The sequence below is a fragment of the Pseudophryne corroboree genome, chromosome 2, assembly GCF_028390025.1.
Source record: "Pseudophryne corroboree isolate aPseCor3 chromosome 2, aPseCor3.hap2, whole genome shotgun sequence".
In the NCBI taxonomy this organism is placed as follows: Eukaryota; Metazoa; Chordata; class Amphibia; order Anura; family Myobatrachidae; genus Pseudophryne; species Pseudophryne corroboree.
The window spans coordinates 38522200-38539022 of record NC_086445.1 but is presented as its reverse complement, the minus strand read 5'-3'; the positions used below and the strand labels follow the sequence as shown (position 1 = coordinate 38539022).

General features: G+C 49.4%; 1 protein-coding gene across 2 annotated transcripts in view; it reads right to left on the bottom strand.

Moving 5' to 3' along the window:
* Nucleotides 1-16823, bottom strand: part of RAB6A (RAB6A, member RAS oncogene family) — a 40591-nt gene that overhangs the window by 1678 nt on the left and 22090 nt on the right. Inside the window, exons 2-7 of one of the 2 annotated variants that reach the window (XM_063951181.1) lie at nt 6035-6093; nt 5633-5686; nt 3636-3741; nt 954-1065; nt 711-804; nt 553-619 (exon numbers count right to left, since the gene is read on the bottom strand). In XM_063951181.1, coding sequence (XP_063807251.1) covers nt 553-619; nt 711-804; nt 954-1065; nt 3636-3741; nt 5633-5686; nt 6035-6093 — 492 coding nt within the window. Of the gene's footprint in view, nt 1-552; nt 620-710; nt 805-953; nt 1066-3635; nt 3742-3834; nt 3941-5632; nt 5687-6034; nt 6094-16823 lie in introns of both variants that reach the window. The other variant, XM_063951180.1, reaches the window with a different exon arrangement.

The window sequence follows — 16823 nt, the reverse complement described above, 5'->3', positions numbered from 1 at the left end:
AATCTTCTTGCGCTAGCGATCACTTTCTTCTTTATTCTGGCCGCTGTCCGACGCCGCGCATGCGCATTGCGGCCGCCGCGCATGCGCAGTTCCGACCCGTTCGCACCGCAGCGAAGAAACGCTGCGTGTGAACGGGTCTGAGTGACCCCCCATGTGCACTGCAGGTGTGGCAGATGTAACGTGCAGAGAAAGTTAGATTTGGGTGGGTTATTTTGTTTCTGTGCAGGGTAAATACTGGCTGCTTTATTTTTACACTGCAATTTAGATTTCACTTTGAACACCCCACCCAAATCTAACTCTCTCTCTGCACGTGTTACATTTGCCGCCCCCTGCACTGCAGCATGGTTATTCCCAACTGCTAACAGATTTGCTGCTACCATCAGGTCTGAATTCGCCCCCAAGGCCCTGGCAACACAGTGTATATACCACACAACCCATGAACAAGCCCGTTAAGGTCACCACTTAACCTACTGTACTGATTATTATCAAGAACTATTCCAGGCATCGAGGCCAGGCTCTGGCGCCCTCTACAGGCAGGTAAGAGAAGGATACTGTCTTCTCTGCTTTTGTCCTGTGAGCTTTCCATGCCGGGGAGAGCAGCTGCCACGCGTCTGAAGAGCTGGAAGACAAGAAAGAGCAAACGGGTGAATATTACAGGGAAGACCTGCGCTTTCCTCGCCGGCCAGTCCTGAGAACCGAGAGCCACTCACCTGTTTTACATTATATCCGGCTTTGGCGCTAGTCTCGATGAACATTACATTCAGCTCCTTGGCTTTCCTTTCACCCTCCTCAATGGACACTTGCCTGCAGGGGGAGACGAGACCCGGCCAGTTAATGCAGAGTCCTGGGGCTATGGAGAAGACCGCGGCTGGTCTCTGCCAGGCGGTGCCAGATACAAGAGACAGAGGCCGGCGGGACAGAGGCTCGTCATAGGCACACAGAGAATATTTTACCTTTTGTCCGCTAGATCTGTTTTATTCCCCACGAGCATGATGATGACGTCGCTTCCCCTCTCCGTCCGGACGTCATCGATCCATTTTGTCGTTTGCTGGAACGAGTTCACATCTGTTGGTAACAGCAGGAATTAAGATTATTGTTCAGGTGTAAGAGGTCATAGGGCAAGACCGCAGAGCTGACATTTCCAACAGGCCATGTAAGATCGGGGGGGTGTATAGTTTCTGGGGGTGCACGATATATAGAATGCAATGCCAGGGGCTTATAGAATAAGACAGGGGATACGGAAGTGGGTGTGTCTATGCCCCACCCATTTTATGCAAATTAGAGAAAGGAGACAGATTCTGCAAAAACTAGAAGAAATTGGGGAAATATATAACCACTACAGATGAGATCACAGCAGCTTAAATGCCTGTAACATAATCCATTAAACCCCACCATATAATGTTTGAGCGGTCAGTAATTCCAGATACTTTCATAGAAAAGTGTCATTTACTGACTGCACATTTACTATAGGGATCAGTGCACAGGAATACATGATGGAAACTTAGGGGACTATACAGCTGTCACCTATCAGTATAAACCCTTAATGATAAATTCTACCTGTATTATTGGGTATGACAGTCTCTTCAAAATTAACGGATAACGGCCGCCATACATCAGATCATGTATTGGGTCAGTGGCCCAATCCCCAGACGGCCGTGTTAGGGATTGCGACTATTAAACATGTTTAAAAATCCTGGCACTTTTTACATGCTTAATTACCCCTATGGATCACCCATCATCTCTGGCAGCCAATCAGCAGATCCAGTCGGTGGATCGGTGCAAGATGTATGGGAGCCTTAAGTCTAGGGATCCCGAGCCTTCATCACCCCTCAGTGAGACCCCTACACAGCAGCCTGACCTGACATGCCTGCCGCAGGAATACAGGACTAAGGGGAAGCGTCTTCAAACCTTGGAGAGAGAGACAAAGTACCAACCATCAGCTCCTGTTATTTTTCAAATATGACAGTTAGAAGCTGATTGGTTGATCCTCTCTCTCTCTCTCCAAGGCTTGCCACATTCCCACATAAACATTTGAACTGTATTACATTAATGTGAAACCAGTGCGACTGCAAGCAGACCATGCACAACGGGTGCGACATGCAGATACAAGACACAGGTAAGCCAGCAGCAGACATCGAGCATACGCAGCATGCACACACACAGTACAGTGCTCTCCGCTTATAACGGACCGTGGCTGGAAACAAGACAGCTTCTGGTAATGGACGCTTGTTACCTACACACCGCGCCGGAAGCCATCTTGTGTGGTCACTGATTCGGCACACAAAATGGCTGCCCCTGCTGGGTGTAAGAAACAGACCTATTCCTGGACACTGTGACATGTAACAGGAAGCCACGAACAGAAGCGGGTCTGACAGGGGCCGGAGACACAGACATGGGATTCTGTGCGTGACTGGTGGATGGGGCGTGACATTTCCCTAGAAATCTGGGTTTTCACAAACCAACAGTTAGTAAGGAACACGTGGGTTATTGGGTGGCTACCGACCCCAGACGCACACGTATGATGCAGAGCATTGCTCTATTACACAGCAGCCATAGCACACGCCTCATACAGTAATAGGTGTGTTTGATGTTACTGGCTGGACAGCCCCTGCGCTGCACCCCTAAGTAATACTTACCGTCCCCGGCAGGATGACTACACGTAGCTTATATCATTACCTGGCTATGTGTTATGCTCTATAACAGTGGTTCTCAAACTCGGTCCTCGGGACCCCACACGGTTCACGTTTTCCATGTCACCCGGCAGCTGCACTGTGTATGACCAACTGTCACATTTTAAAAATGTACAGGTGACCTGCAAAACGTGGACCGTGTGGGGTCCTGAGGACCGAGTTTGAGAACCTGTGCTCTATAACATGTAGCTGACATGCTCAGTTACATGTATGTGTGTGTACATCTACGCACCAATAACATATAGTATAACAAAGGACCTAATGGAATTTTACTACAATACTATGTCGTAACGTTCATATTTACGGTGCAGATCAAGGGGGAAGCTTTTTTCAGATGCACTCAAGACTTCCTGTCAATAAATCTACTTCTCGGTACAGTAGGGAAAGCTCTCCCCGCAGTCTACAGTGGCCGATTACACAGTATCGAAGCCTGCACTCTGCGGCAAGGGTCTGTACTTTGGACATGGGAACCAGTAATTGCTACGAGCTCAGGCAGCCAGTGAACAACATTACAGCTGTAGTGGAACTAGGGATGGCCATCGACCATCGAAGATTCAAAATCATTGATGGTCTATGACCGATGGTAATTACTTTTACCATCGATGGGTGAGAACCAGATGGTTTCCCGCCATCGATGATAAAGAGCTATCAATTTTGTTTTTCTTTTTTTCTCCAGGGTGTCAAGGACACGGAGCATAGCGCCGCCCCTGGACACCCGTGAAGCCACTCCCCCGGACTCTGGATGGATAGAGCGTTGCAAATCTCACTGCATTTACCTTACCCAGTATTACCCAGAACCAGACTGTAATAATGCCATACAGTAATGCGGGGGGGCACTGCCCGGAGGAAGGAGTGAGTAAGGTCCGTTATAAACAGGTCTGCACTGCAGCGACGGCTACCAGACGACATTATAGGAAAAGGAAAGACGTTCTCGTCCACACTCACTTGTGATATCATAAACAACAACTGCCACTGTGGAGTCACGAATGTAGCTAGGGATCAAACTCCTGAAGCGTTCCTGACCTGCTGTGTCCCACAACTGCAGCCGGACCTAACAAGGGGTGAGCCGCCGGCACAGCAGAAGAAGGGGAGAGAGAAAATAAAAACACACCGTCAAAAAAGGTTTGCCTGCCGGAATACCTACTTGTGATATCGTAAACTACTACGGCGGCGGCAGAATCGCGGATGTAGCTGGGGATCAGGCTGCGGAATCGTTCCTGTCCCGCCGTATCCCAGAGCTGCAATCTGATCTGCGGGATGGAGAACAATCAAACAGGTGGAGACAGCAACAGGAAACCATGGCAGGAGCAGGGGAAGGGTCAACTCCACCTGTACGGCAGAGACACCGAGGTCACCTCTTCTCTTCCATACACTAAGGGCCCACAAACATAAAGGGGCAATTCAATTAGGGGTGTACTGCGGGTGATCACCGCCATGTGCTGCTGGAACGCCAGCAACGACACCTTAAACTGCCCCTACATCACACATATTAGGGCTACCATAAGTGCGGTAAGTGCGCACTACACCACCGCTAACTGCACTGCCCCCCCACAATCTAATAACATTCACAAATATATACAGGGAAGTTCCCACATCTGATAGAACATGGTATAGTTCACATTGTACTGACATTTGCATACCTGACAACAATGGGGGTCTGCAGATCAGGGCACAGGGGCATGACCCCAAAAGGCAGAACGCGTGCCTAGGACTTTCCAATGTTACAATGAACCTTATCCCTCCCCAATATCCGTCCATGGCTGCATGGAACAGTGGTGGGGTTCCTGCCGCAACCGCTCACCAGAGCAACCGTGGACATACATACCTCCCAACTGCCCGGCAATCGGAACAGTTACTCACAATCATTACTAGGAGGGGGATTCAATGATACACAGTAAATTACTGCGGGTGAAAAAGGGTGGTGGCCTCGGGCTTTAACTCCCGGGGGCTATTCAACTCCAGATCCATTTTCACCCAAGCCCCTGTTAACCAATGCCTGTCAAATTAATGTGATAACACAGAATGCGTGAAAAATTAATGGATTCTTGTGCTCATAGGGTCTCGGCAACTGTTAGCCCCCTAGTTATCGGGATTTTTTTTGTCACTGCTGATTGAATCCCCCCCCCCCCCAAGCCCTCAAATAGGAACTGATGAAATCCGGTTGCTTGAGAGGAATGTACGATTTGCTGTGAAGTTGACTGTGAGCGATCGCAAACTTGTAAAATGTTTACACACTTATTTGTGACTATTTTCATATCTGGCCAAGGGGGGGGGGTGGGGGGGGGGGGGAGACATTTTCCTGCGCACAGCAGACTTCCCCTGCCAGTAATCACAGGGAAGGAAGCTGCAGCCAGACTCCTTCAGCCCAAAATAGCCGATAGCAGAGCAATAGATTTCACGCAGCTCCACAGCGAATGTATGTAAGCAGCAAGGGAACTTGGCGTATATCTGTGAATGTTATCAGGTCGTCCGTACAAACATTTTATATTTAGTGGTCCTTTAGTGTTACATATGTGGCAGTCTTTAGGGATGTCCCCTGACTTGGAGCGTGGTATGGAATGGGGTCACCTCCCCTGGTACAGGAGACTGATCACCCAGCAGTTACAATGGACACACACAATAATCCGTCCTAACTCATCCGCCATACTGGCCAGGATATTGGTAAAAGGACTTGTTCTTGGGTTCCTCTCTTTTGCTTACAGTTTGCAGATGGTATATAACGCTCCCTGGCCATTATATAACAGATCCGCATTGTCAGAGGCCTGGATACAGGAGAAGTGACAGAGGAGGCGGCTGGACAGGAACTGGGCCCTTACAGATCTGTGGATACAACTTAATCTAAGGCAGAGAATACGGGGGAGAGGTTCTGTGCTGCATAGCTCCATCCCCAATCTGGGAGTTCTACAGTCTACCTCAGAGACTCCGGACAAGGAAACACTTACTGTTCTGTCCTCTAGATACATGGTCTTTGATAAGAAGTCTATACCGATGGTTGCCTGCAAGGAGATAAATACATGGATTTAACATCAATACTAAGCACAGCCCAAGCTTGGGAATGGGGGGGGAGGGGCTACTCCTTGTGCATACAGGATGTGTGTCAACTGTACACAAGGGAGGCCGCCATGTTTTGTGATACAATACAATACCACAGCGGTCATGTGTAAGGACAGGGGGCCAGAACGCTACCGAACAGTGAGTATAGTCATCTCCCAGCATTCATTGTCTGATCCGAGGAGGACAGAGTAAGGCAACCGGAGGGGAGATGCTGTGAGTGAGTGAGTGAGTGAGTGTGTTGGGGGGGGTAGGGGTTTACAGACAGAGACTTAAACAGGGATGAGGATTACCTGGTAGGTGTTGTCGAAGCTGTCATACATGAATCGTGTGATTAAGGAGGTCTTTCCAACTGCAAGAAAATAGGGACAGGAGATTATACACCCGTGTGCACTGCTAACATACAATAACCATACACCATATACTGGCCCGTGTGCACTGCTAACATACAATAACCATACACCATATACCGGCCCGTGTGCACTGCTAACATACAATACCCGCACAACATATACTGGTCCGTGTGCACCGGTAACATGCTATAACCATACACCATATACTGGTCCGTGTGCACTGCTAACATACAATAACCATACATCATATACTGGCCCGTGTGCACTGCTAACATACAATAACCATACACCATATACTGGCCCGTGTGCACTGCTAACATACAATACCCGCACAACATATACTGGTCCGTGTGCACCGCTAACATGCTATAACCATACACCATATACTGGTCCGTGTGCACTGCTAACATACAATAACCATACATCATATACTGGCCCGTGTGCACTGCTAACATACAATACCCGCACAACATATACTGGTCCGTGTGCACCGCTAACATGCTATAACCATACACCATATACTGGTCCGTGTGCACCGCTAACATGCTATAACCATACACCATATACTGGTCCGTGTGCACTGCTAACATACAATAACCATACATCATATACTGGCCCGTGTGCACTGCTAACATACAATAACCATACACCATATACTGGTCCGTGTGCACCGCTAACATGCTATAACCGTACACCATATACTGGTCCGTGTGCACCGCTAACATGCTATAACCGTACACCATATACTGGTCCGTGTGCACCGCTAACATGCTATAACCGTACACCATATACTGGTCCGTGTGCACTGCTAACATACAATAACCATACATCATATACTGGCCCGTGTGCACTGCTAACATACAATAACCATACACCATATACTGGCCCGTGTGCACTGCTAACATACAATACCCGCACAACATATACTGGTCCGTGTGCACCGCTAACATGCTATAACCATACACTGGTCCGTGTGCACTGCTAACATGCTATAACCATACACCAGTCCGTGTACGCAGCTAACATAGAATGCCCGCAAAACATACACCGTTCCGTGTGCACCGCTAACATACAGCTTACAGTGATCGGGGCACACCACTTACATGTACACACCGTGTGTATCTCAGTGTGAGCGCCGTCTGTGTAGCACAATCACAGTGGGCTGTTAGGACACACAGATGATCACTAGAGCAGGGTAGAGCAGTGGGAAGTAAAGTGTCACATTCAGGTGACCAGGACATCGCCACCATGTAATGGGACATGGCCTGTGGATTCTGGCTGGGGTCAGGCTGCCAGTGCATGCTGGGACCTGTAGTTACATCGTGGCTACATAGCCTCCAGATGCATGTGGGAAACACGTGGTGCAGGTATAGGCAAAGAGAGAGACCTGACGAAAGCTGTGCGTTTTTTGTGCCGGCACATGTCAGACAGCCGACGGCTGTCTCAGCTCTGCGATCGCCTCTGCCTGATTGACAGGCTGAGGCGGTTGCTGGGAGGGAGAGGGCAGGCCGGCGGCGTGTGGCCACCGTTTATGGGGCGCGGTCCGGGCAATGAAGGCGTGCCTGAACCGGTTGGGGGGGGGGGCGGGCAGGCTGCAGTGGCTGCGTGACGTCACACATAGCTGTTTCGACCCTCACAGCGACAGCTAGCTGCGCTGGTCGGGAACTACTCCTAAAGTACAAAAGCATCGCCGCTGTGTGATGCTTTTGTACTTGTGCGGGGGGGGGGGGAATGGGTAGGGCCTGTCATGTGGGGCGGACTAGCTCTGTGCTGGGTAACCCCCCCCCCCCCCCCGCATTATAGTTCATGGGAGAGAATGGAACGGTTGGAGGAGTTAGGACAGACAGATGAGAACAAATCACTTCCTATCCTAGAACCATTACATTATACACGGGCCCCTGTCGGGCCCCTACTCGGCAGTGTAAGAAACGCATCTGCAATGTGGAACAAGCTGCAGTGCCAGCTCCAGTGTAAATAGGAGGCAGCCTGAGCCTGGTCTGCAGAGGAGCGCGGCGACTCCTGGCACAGACAGCGGTGTGTAATCCCTGCCACGTGTCTGCCTGGCTGAGGTGCCGGGTGACTGTCACCGAGAGGGATTAAAGATCAAAGCCGCAGTGCCCGGGTGCCAGCTCTCACTGCTACTCAGTAGGGGATGGGCGCACTACGTACAGCTCCCGGGCACGTACCAGCTGTGCCAACAGCAGCAGAGCGGGACTAGCTCAGGAGTCTGCACTCGCAACATAACCTCTGTCCGCACGGAACACACAAAGCCGTCACCGCCCAGCACTAGTCCCCTATAGTACATGGCAAGCTCTAGAGAAGGGTCTTCTGCCATCACATACTCCATGAGGAGAGGGAACATGACCCGTGCCTGGACCACACTGTGCATAGCTCTGGATGAGGCCTGACGGTTGCCCACTCTGCCACACACGGGTACAAGTAGCACAAACCATGAAGGGTACACACTAGACCATATATTGGACGATTTGTCATTTTTAGCCAAACTAGAAGGACAAATCGTCCAGTGTGTCCACACTATTGCGCGCTCCCGTGCCTCGCTCCTCACGCCGTCAGATCTGCCCACAGTGCCGGCCAACCTGAAGATATGTTTAACGATTTTATTCAAATAGTCTAGTGCAGGCATTCCCAACCACGGTCCTCGAGGCACACCAACAGTGCAGGTTTTAGCGATATCCAGGCTGCAGCACAGATGATGAAATCAAAATAACTGAGCTACTAATTAAGTCATCTGTGCTGAAGCCTGGATATCACTAAAACATGCACTGTTGGTGTGCCTTGAGGACCGTGGTTGGGAAAGCCTGGTCTAGTGTGTACGCCCTACCTACGTATATACCCGATATATCGTTAATGACCAAACAACCAAACGACGCAAGCTATAGTGGGTCGTTTGAAGATTGCACAGTGAGTACGCACTATGGGGGTAATTCAGACTGCATTGCTGCAGCGGCCGCAGTCTGAATCACTTTGTGGAGTGCGCCCGTGCTCCCCTGGAGCTTAGTGAGATGCTATCGCCTCTGCCTGATTGACAGGCAGAGGAGGTCGCGGGGCGGGAGGGGACGTGCCGTTGGCGGGGTCCGGGCAACAGAGGCGTGTCCGGACTGTTGGGGTGGCGGGCCGCGGCGGCGGCTGAAGAGAAATGTGCAAATGGAATTAAAGCTATTACTAATTACCCTCACTACACAAATGAGCTTTGTGTGTATGTGAACTAATTATTATAATTAAAAGCTCTTTCTAGGGCTGAGTAATAGTTTTACGCGCCCTCCATTGGAGAGTCCGCTATATTTGGGTACTCAGACTCGCACATGGGGGGTCATTCAGAGTTGATCGCTAGCTGCCGTCGTTCGCAGCGCAGCGATCAAGCTTAAAAATAAATAAATCGGCATTTCTGCGTATGGGCCGCAGTGCGCATGCACAACGTACTTTCACAACAAACTATGCAGTTTCACGCAAGGTCGAGCGACTCTTTTCAGTCGCTCTGTTGATCGTTGAGTGATTGACAGGAAAGGGGTGATTCTGGGAGTTAACTGCCCGTTTTCCGGGAGTGTGCTAAAAAACGCGGCGTGTCAGAAGATAACGCAGGCGTGCCTGGGGAAACGGGGGAGTGGCTGGCTGAACGCAGGGCGTGTTTTGACGTCAAAACAGGAACTAAATAGTCTGAAGTGATCGCAAGGTAGGAGTAGGTCTGCAGCTACTCAAACTGCATGAAAATATTTTGACCCAGTTCTGCGAACCTTTCGTTTGCACTTCTGCTAAGCTAAGATACACTCCCAGAGAGTGGCGGCCTAGCGTGTGCATTGCTGCTGAAAGCAGCTAGCGAGCGATCAACTCGGAATGAGGGCCATTATCAGATGTGATCACTCTAAGTGTGCGCCCAGCGATTGTTCCTGTATGCAGGGAAAGAGGCGTGAAGCAGTGAGCACTGCACACTGTGCATGAACAATTAGGTACACTCGGCTAGGTTATCCGTCACCTCCTGGAATGGACGGGGCGTCTCCTAACCTGTATACCATAGCTAAATAGGTTATGTTTAATGACTAATAACGTCAGAGTGACAAAAGGTAAGGATACTGATCATATGTTATGTGTATGCAAGCATTTGTCTCCTTCTGTGTAGTATATAATGTAGTGTTCCTTCTAGGCTGTTTCAGCAGGGTGCTGCACCCTGCCCATTTTTGAAATGTGAAAAAGCACCCTGCCCTTTTTCAGTGCACCCTGCAGGATCATAAATCGCCCCCTTGTATACAGAATGCAACAGTCAGAGCGCATGTTACAATGTAGTTGTCTACTCCTTGCTCACCTCTGAAACTGGAAACAATTTCTATCCTTAATGAAATGGATGGCAGAGGAGGCATTGTACATGGCATCACTGCTGTGGCTGCCGGCATAACACAGCACTCTGATATAGAGGGAAAGAACAGGGTAAGCAGTGAGCATGTACTGCTTACACTATTTCCTTAATAGAAGAACAGACTTGTTTTGTACCTATACTGTATATTTTAACCCTCTGCTTAACTTTTCTGTTTTATAACGCATAAGGATTATAACTACTTAATCAGTGGAGGAGACATTTATTATTACCATCTACTTATTATGTGTATATACTATAGCCATTCTTTTAAGGAGACTGGACAAATATAGTATTTTTCTCCGTACAGATGTTGGGTGTTTCATGGGTGTCCTATATGTATGTAGCGGTAAATGATACATTAAAGGGAAAATATATATATAAAAACTATAAACATATGCGCTATGCTTTGGGCGCAAAGAGTCACATCAAAAATGTGCCCTTCAAAATGATCAGCACCCTGCCCTAAAAAAATCCTAGAATGACCACTGAGGGGTATATGCAATTCCGGGCGAATTGCGGCACTTTTTCACCCGTTTTTAAATTCGACACAATTCGACCGTCTAATTCCGGCAGGTGGGTGCCGGAATTCGACATATTCAATAAAAAACGAATTCGACAGTCCCGCTGTCGAAAAACGGCCGATTTGACGGATTTTGATTAGATTTTCAAAAATGTTACAAAAAACCGGAAAAAAATTGAGCCGGTCCTGGTTGCCAAAATTCGGGGGGGGGGGGAGGAATGACAGGGGATCCCCAGTTTTTTAACAACCAGCACCGAGCTCTGCGCCTGGTCCAAAAATACGGGGGACAAAAAGAGTAGAGGTCCCCCGTATTTTTTGTACCAGCACCGGGCTCCACTAGCTGGACAGATAATGCAACAGCCGGGGGACACTTTTATACAGCTCCCTGCGGCCCCCTCAATCAAGGGGTCCCCCTCCCCAGCCACCCAAGGGCCAGGGGTGAAGCCAGAAACTGCCCCCCCCATCCAAGGGCTGCGGATGGGGGGCTGATAGCCATGTGTAAAAATGAAAGAATATTGTTTTTTTTGCAGAAGAACTACAAGTCCCAGCAAGCCTCCACCGCAAGTACCAGCATGCGGGGGGGAAACGGGCCCGCTGGTACCTGTAGTTCTTCTGGAAAAAAAATACCCAAATAAAAACAGGACACGCACACCGTGAAAATACAACTTTATTTCACACATGCCGACACATACATACTTACTTATTTTGACACGCCGACTGCCACGTCTCCAATGTCGACGAATCCGGGGTACCTGAAAATAAAATTATACTCAAATGATCCAGTGTCCGGTTCTTTTATTGTAATCCACGTACTTGGCAAAACAAAACTTTTAGTTCTTCTGCAAAAAACAATATTCTTACATTTTCAACAAGGCTATCAGCCCCCCATCCGCAGCCCATGGATGGGGGGGGGGGGGGGGGGACAGCCTCGGGCTTCACCCCTGGCCCTTGGGTGACTAGTTGGGTATTTAATGCCACGGCCGCAGGGAGCGGTATAGAAGTGTCCCCCGGCTGTGGCATTATCTGTCCAGCTAGTGGAGCCCGGTGCTGGTACAAAAAATACGGGGGACCCCTACTCTTTTTGTCCCCCATATTTTTTGCACCAGGACCAGGCGCAGAGCCCGGTGCTGGTTGTTAAAATACGGGGGATCCCGTGTAATTTTTCCCCCCCGTATTTTGGCAACCAGGATCGGCTCAAAGAGCCTGAGGCTGGTTATACTTAGGAGGGGGGACCCCACGCAAAAAAATTTCGGGTTTTTTACCGTTATTAAAACATTTTTAAAAATCTAATAAAAATCCGTCAAATCGGCCGTTTTTCTACAGCGGGACTGTCGAATTTTTTTATTGAATATGTCGAATTCCGGCACCCACCTGCCGGAATTCGACGGTCGAATTTAAAAACGTGTGAAAAAGTGCCGCAATTCGCCCGGAATTGCATATACCCCTATAATGTACTCCATACAGTGTAATAAGGATATTATAAGTCACCAAGGAGACTTAGTCCATGATAATAATGATATCCTAAGTCAAGGAAGGGTTAATCAACAGGCCCTGGGAGCTTGTGAGTATAGTAAAACCGTTTTATATAGTTTGTAGTCATGTATATGCGGATGTGATCTCAGTGTAGGTGCGGCTGTAGAATCACTCGTGTGTCCAGCCTGGGCTGAGTAACCCACATAAGGGAGACGTAGGCCGTATCTCCGGCACACGGACAATTAGGAAACGGCAAACACCAGTAATCACACAGGACGTCCCGCAGACAACAACTGGAGCGTACAGAGCCTTTAGGAGGATCCAGAGCGCGATATGACCTGGCTGGATGACAAAGGAGGCCACAGCACTGAATACACCTGGCATAATGAGGGTGGGGAGACCTCTAACCGCACAAGACGACGCACTAACATCTCATACTGCGTCATGCTCCGAGGCCGGATTTCTGACGGGAAGCTCTGTACAGAATTAGATTTGGTTTAGGAGGGTCCCGTTCATTCTATTTTGCAGCTTTTGCATGAAGCCCCCCCCCCCCCCCCCCCCAAGGAATTTTGTCTATTTGGGGCAAGCCTGTGCCTGCTGGAGCGCAGAGTGTTAACCCCTTGATTGCTGGACAGCAGTAGGCTAAAATGCTATGGGGCGGTCCTAGAGACACCCATTACGTTTTTTTTAGGTGGAGGCGGTATGGTTCAGGGCTGTACAGAGATGGAGTGGGCTGAATGAGTAACCACATAGCAGCTGCAGGTGGCGAACCTGCGTATATAGCACCTATACATCACATTATTCCTGATCATTCACCCACTTTACATGGGACACACACACACAGCGGAACATACACAGGAGGCCCCCCCCCCCGAGTGACCACCCTGGATTCCAGCTGTACAGGAGCTAAGGGCGGACAGTAGTAAGCAGAAACGTGTAACCCCGAACAGGCCGTCCCCCGGGGCTCATGTGCCGTCGCCATCGCTGGTGTAGTAATAAATATTAATGGGGGAAATGTTTTATATGCTGGAAGGGAACACGGGATCCGCAGCATCGAGAACAAATGATTAGATTACACCTTTACGTTTTGTTTTTAGGGAGACATGAAAACGTAACTAAAGTGTGGGTAACAAAGGGACTCCTGGCTTACAGGAATCCTATTACCCAGGAAATCTATAACGTGGCCAGGTGTGTCGGCAGGACGAGGTGCGCACAGCGGGCAGAGCAGATGTGGGTATCACAGGGTAATTAGGTGCCAGAGAGGCTCCTGTCAGTGATAAACGACCAGGTCTGAATCTGCTGAACAAAGGAAATCTCACTGTGTAAGGTACGTCCGCTATAATACAGTCTAACCAGGCTCTGAGCGCTCCTCTGTATGTGACCCGCACCTGCTGACCGCCTGCACTGCCCCAGTATCACAGTGAGCTGGGAGAGAACACCTGCAGCCAATCAGGTCATCCTGTGTGACGTATCAACCAATCCACTCATGGGAGGACAGGGGCAGTGACATGATGTGAGGAGGAGAATGGAGGCAGCAGCCACAGACTGAGAGTTATATAGTGGGAGGAGCAGGGTCCCCAGCAGCACAGAGTATATCAGGAGATGAGTGATGTGTCAGTGAGGACAGGGCTGCATGTGACAGGGGCAGTGACATGATGTGAGGAGGAGAATGGAGGCAGCAGCAACAGACTGAGAGTTATATAGTGGGAGGAGCAGGGTCCCCAGCAGCACAGAGTATATCAGGAGATGAGTGATGTGTCAGTGAGGACAGGGCTGCATGTGACAGGGGCAGTGACATGATGTGAGGAGGGGAATGGAGGCAGCAGGATGACACAGACAGTTATATAGTGGGAGGAGCAGGGTCTCCAGCAGCACAGAGTATATCAGGAGATGAGTGATGTGTCAGTGAGGACAGGGCTGCATGTGACAGGGGCAGTGACATGATGTGAGGAGGGGAATGGATCTGTACCACAAAAACTTGATAGACTTAGACGGAAGAAAGAAACGTGTATATTCAAAATCACTGACCGACATCCTGGGAAACATGGTAAGTGACAGCCATGTAAAAAGGAAACAGATTCTTACAAGGAGTTGCTCTGCCGTAAGCCATAGATCACCCTCCGCCATATCTTGCTCTGTACAGGCCTCTCCCCGCACTCAGATAATACATTCCCCCATCCACAGCAGCTGCGAGGATACAGAGTGCTCTGATCTCTGCCGACGGCAGGCACAGGCGAGGAGGTCGGCAGAGGGTGACTGAGACATTTATAACGGTCCTGTTAGTGTCTCAGGAGCCCATCTCTGCTCTCTGGGATCTGAGCGGTAATATAAATGAGATAATCACAGAGATGCGACTAAAATAAGAATTATTAGGAAGTAATTAGTCTTCACAGATGAACGCGCAGCTAATTCTCTCTCAGGACCAGCGAGCGGCCCGCAGCGCAGGAATGGCTTTCACACACACAGCTGGGAGTCGCAGGATTAATGAGACTCTTACGGCAGAGCTACAGAGCATCCAAAAATAAAACCAAGAGAAGCCTGAGTGTATTACAAGGAGGAGAAGTGAGCCCTGCGTGTCAGGAGCAGAGCCTCTCTCAGGGGGCATGGCGGAAGGAGCCGCACCTACGGTGGTTGCACAATAATTACTGCTTACATATGATAGCTATCGTATCTGCCATCAAATGATGTTATCGGCAGTTAAATTCGATGTTTCTATTAGGATCAAAGTCAGGGAGAGGGGAGCGTGGTGGAGAGGAGCCCAAGTCACCGGTTATATATATTGGGGGGAGGTGGCCTAGACTACACACCCTGGCTACTTATAATGGGATGTGCTACCTAGCTGGGACTTAGTACAACATAGGAACAAGAGAGCAGGTGCACCATACAACCATTGGAATTATATTAAACTGAACCATACACCATATCCGAGGATCTCTAGGCATAAAGTTGGCCAACAATATGAGCCTGCCCACAATCGTCAAGGTGACCTCTTCAAGCAGTTCCCTAACATTATAGGAGTTCGCCAGAGGCGATGAGGTCACCTTGACGATTGTTATCAGGCTCATATTATTGGCCAACTTTATGTCTAGATCCTCGGATATGGTGTATGGTTCTGTTTATTATAATTACAATGGATGTATGGTGCACCTGCTCTCTTGTTTCTCTGTTCAGGTAACCGGCTTGGGGGTGTGGGCGGTGGAAGCCCAAGTCACCGGCTAGGGTACGGAGCAGGGGAAGCCCTAGTCACCGGCTGGAGGACGGGGCAGGGGAAGCTCTAGTTACCGGCTAGGGTACGGAGCAGGGGAAGCACTAGTCACCGGCTGGAGGACGGGGCAGGGGAAGCACTAATCACCGGCTGGGGGACGGGGTAGGGAATCCCTAGTCACCAGCTGGGGAGCACCCAACACCAATTGCAATATACGATATGATGGAATAGAGTCTGTTTCTCCAACCACATTGGCTCCAAAACGCGGTCCTCATCAAGGCACCCCAACGGTCCAGGTTTTAAGAGTATCCATGACAGAGCACAGGTGAATTAATCAGTACCTTGGTAAATTTTGATTTAAGCATCTGTGTTCAGCCATAGATATACTTAAAACATGGAACCGTTGGGATGCCTTGGGGATGGCGTTTGTGAACCACTGGCACAGCAGGTAGTAGGGACACTTCCGTGGCTACCGGGGTAGGTAATCTCTTTCTCAGTTTGCTCATGTAGGCAGGAACAGAAGGGATATAGGTGACTTGTGGCCTTGTTAGACAAGGCAACTGATGATGGATACCTCCATTTATAGCAGTCCTCCTAGTGGAAGATCCACTGGGATCCTGATGAGCCTTTACCACTTTCTACACTGGAACCACCATATCAGAAAAGGTGCCGTCTTACGTGTAGCGCAATGTTCGGGAAGGCTTATTTTCCCTGAAAGGATCACTCCATTCACCGTTGTGCCTGCAATGCACCACTAAGCGCCAATGCCATCATGCATCGGGCAAACGATTCTTCCTGTTTCCATGGAGACAGTAAAGCGCCAGAATCGCAGGAATCACGGTTACCCAGATTCCAGCAGGTGCCAGTAAGAACAGTGTAGGAAGCAGTCAATAAACCGGCGTTCAGGATAATGCCACGACGTGTTCTATGTTGTAGGATCACATGCACTGAGGTACAACACGCGCAGTTATTAGGGATCTGTTCACACAAGTCCTGTGGGAAGGAATCGGAGCGGAGTAACGACAACAGACGCCATGAGGGAACAGCTGAAGGTTACTGGGACAGAAGTTACATAAACCGGTAACTCTAAATCGCATCAGTGAGACACATAACACAAGGAAAGCGCAATACTCTATATTCCATGGACATAAAGCAACAAGCG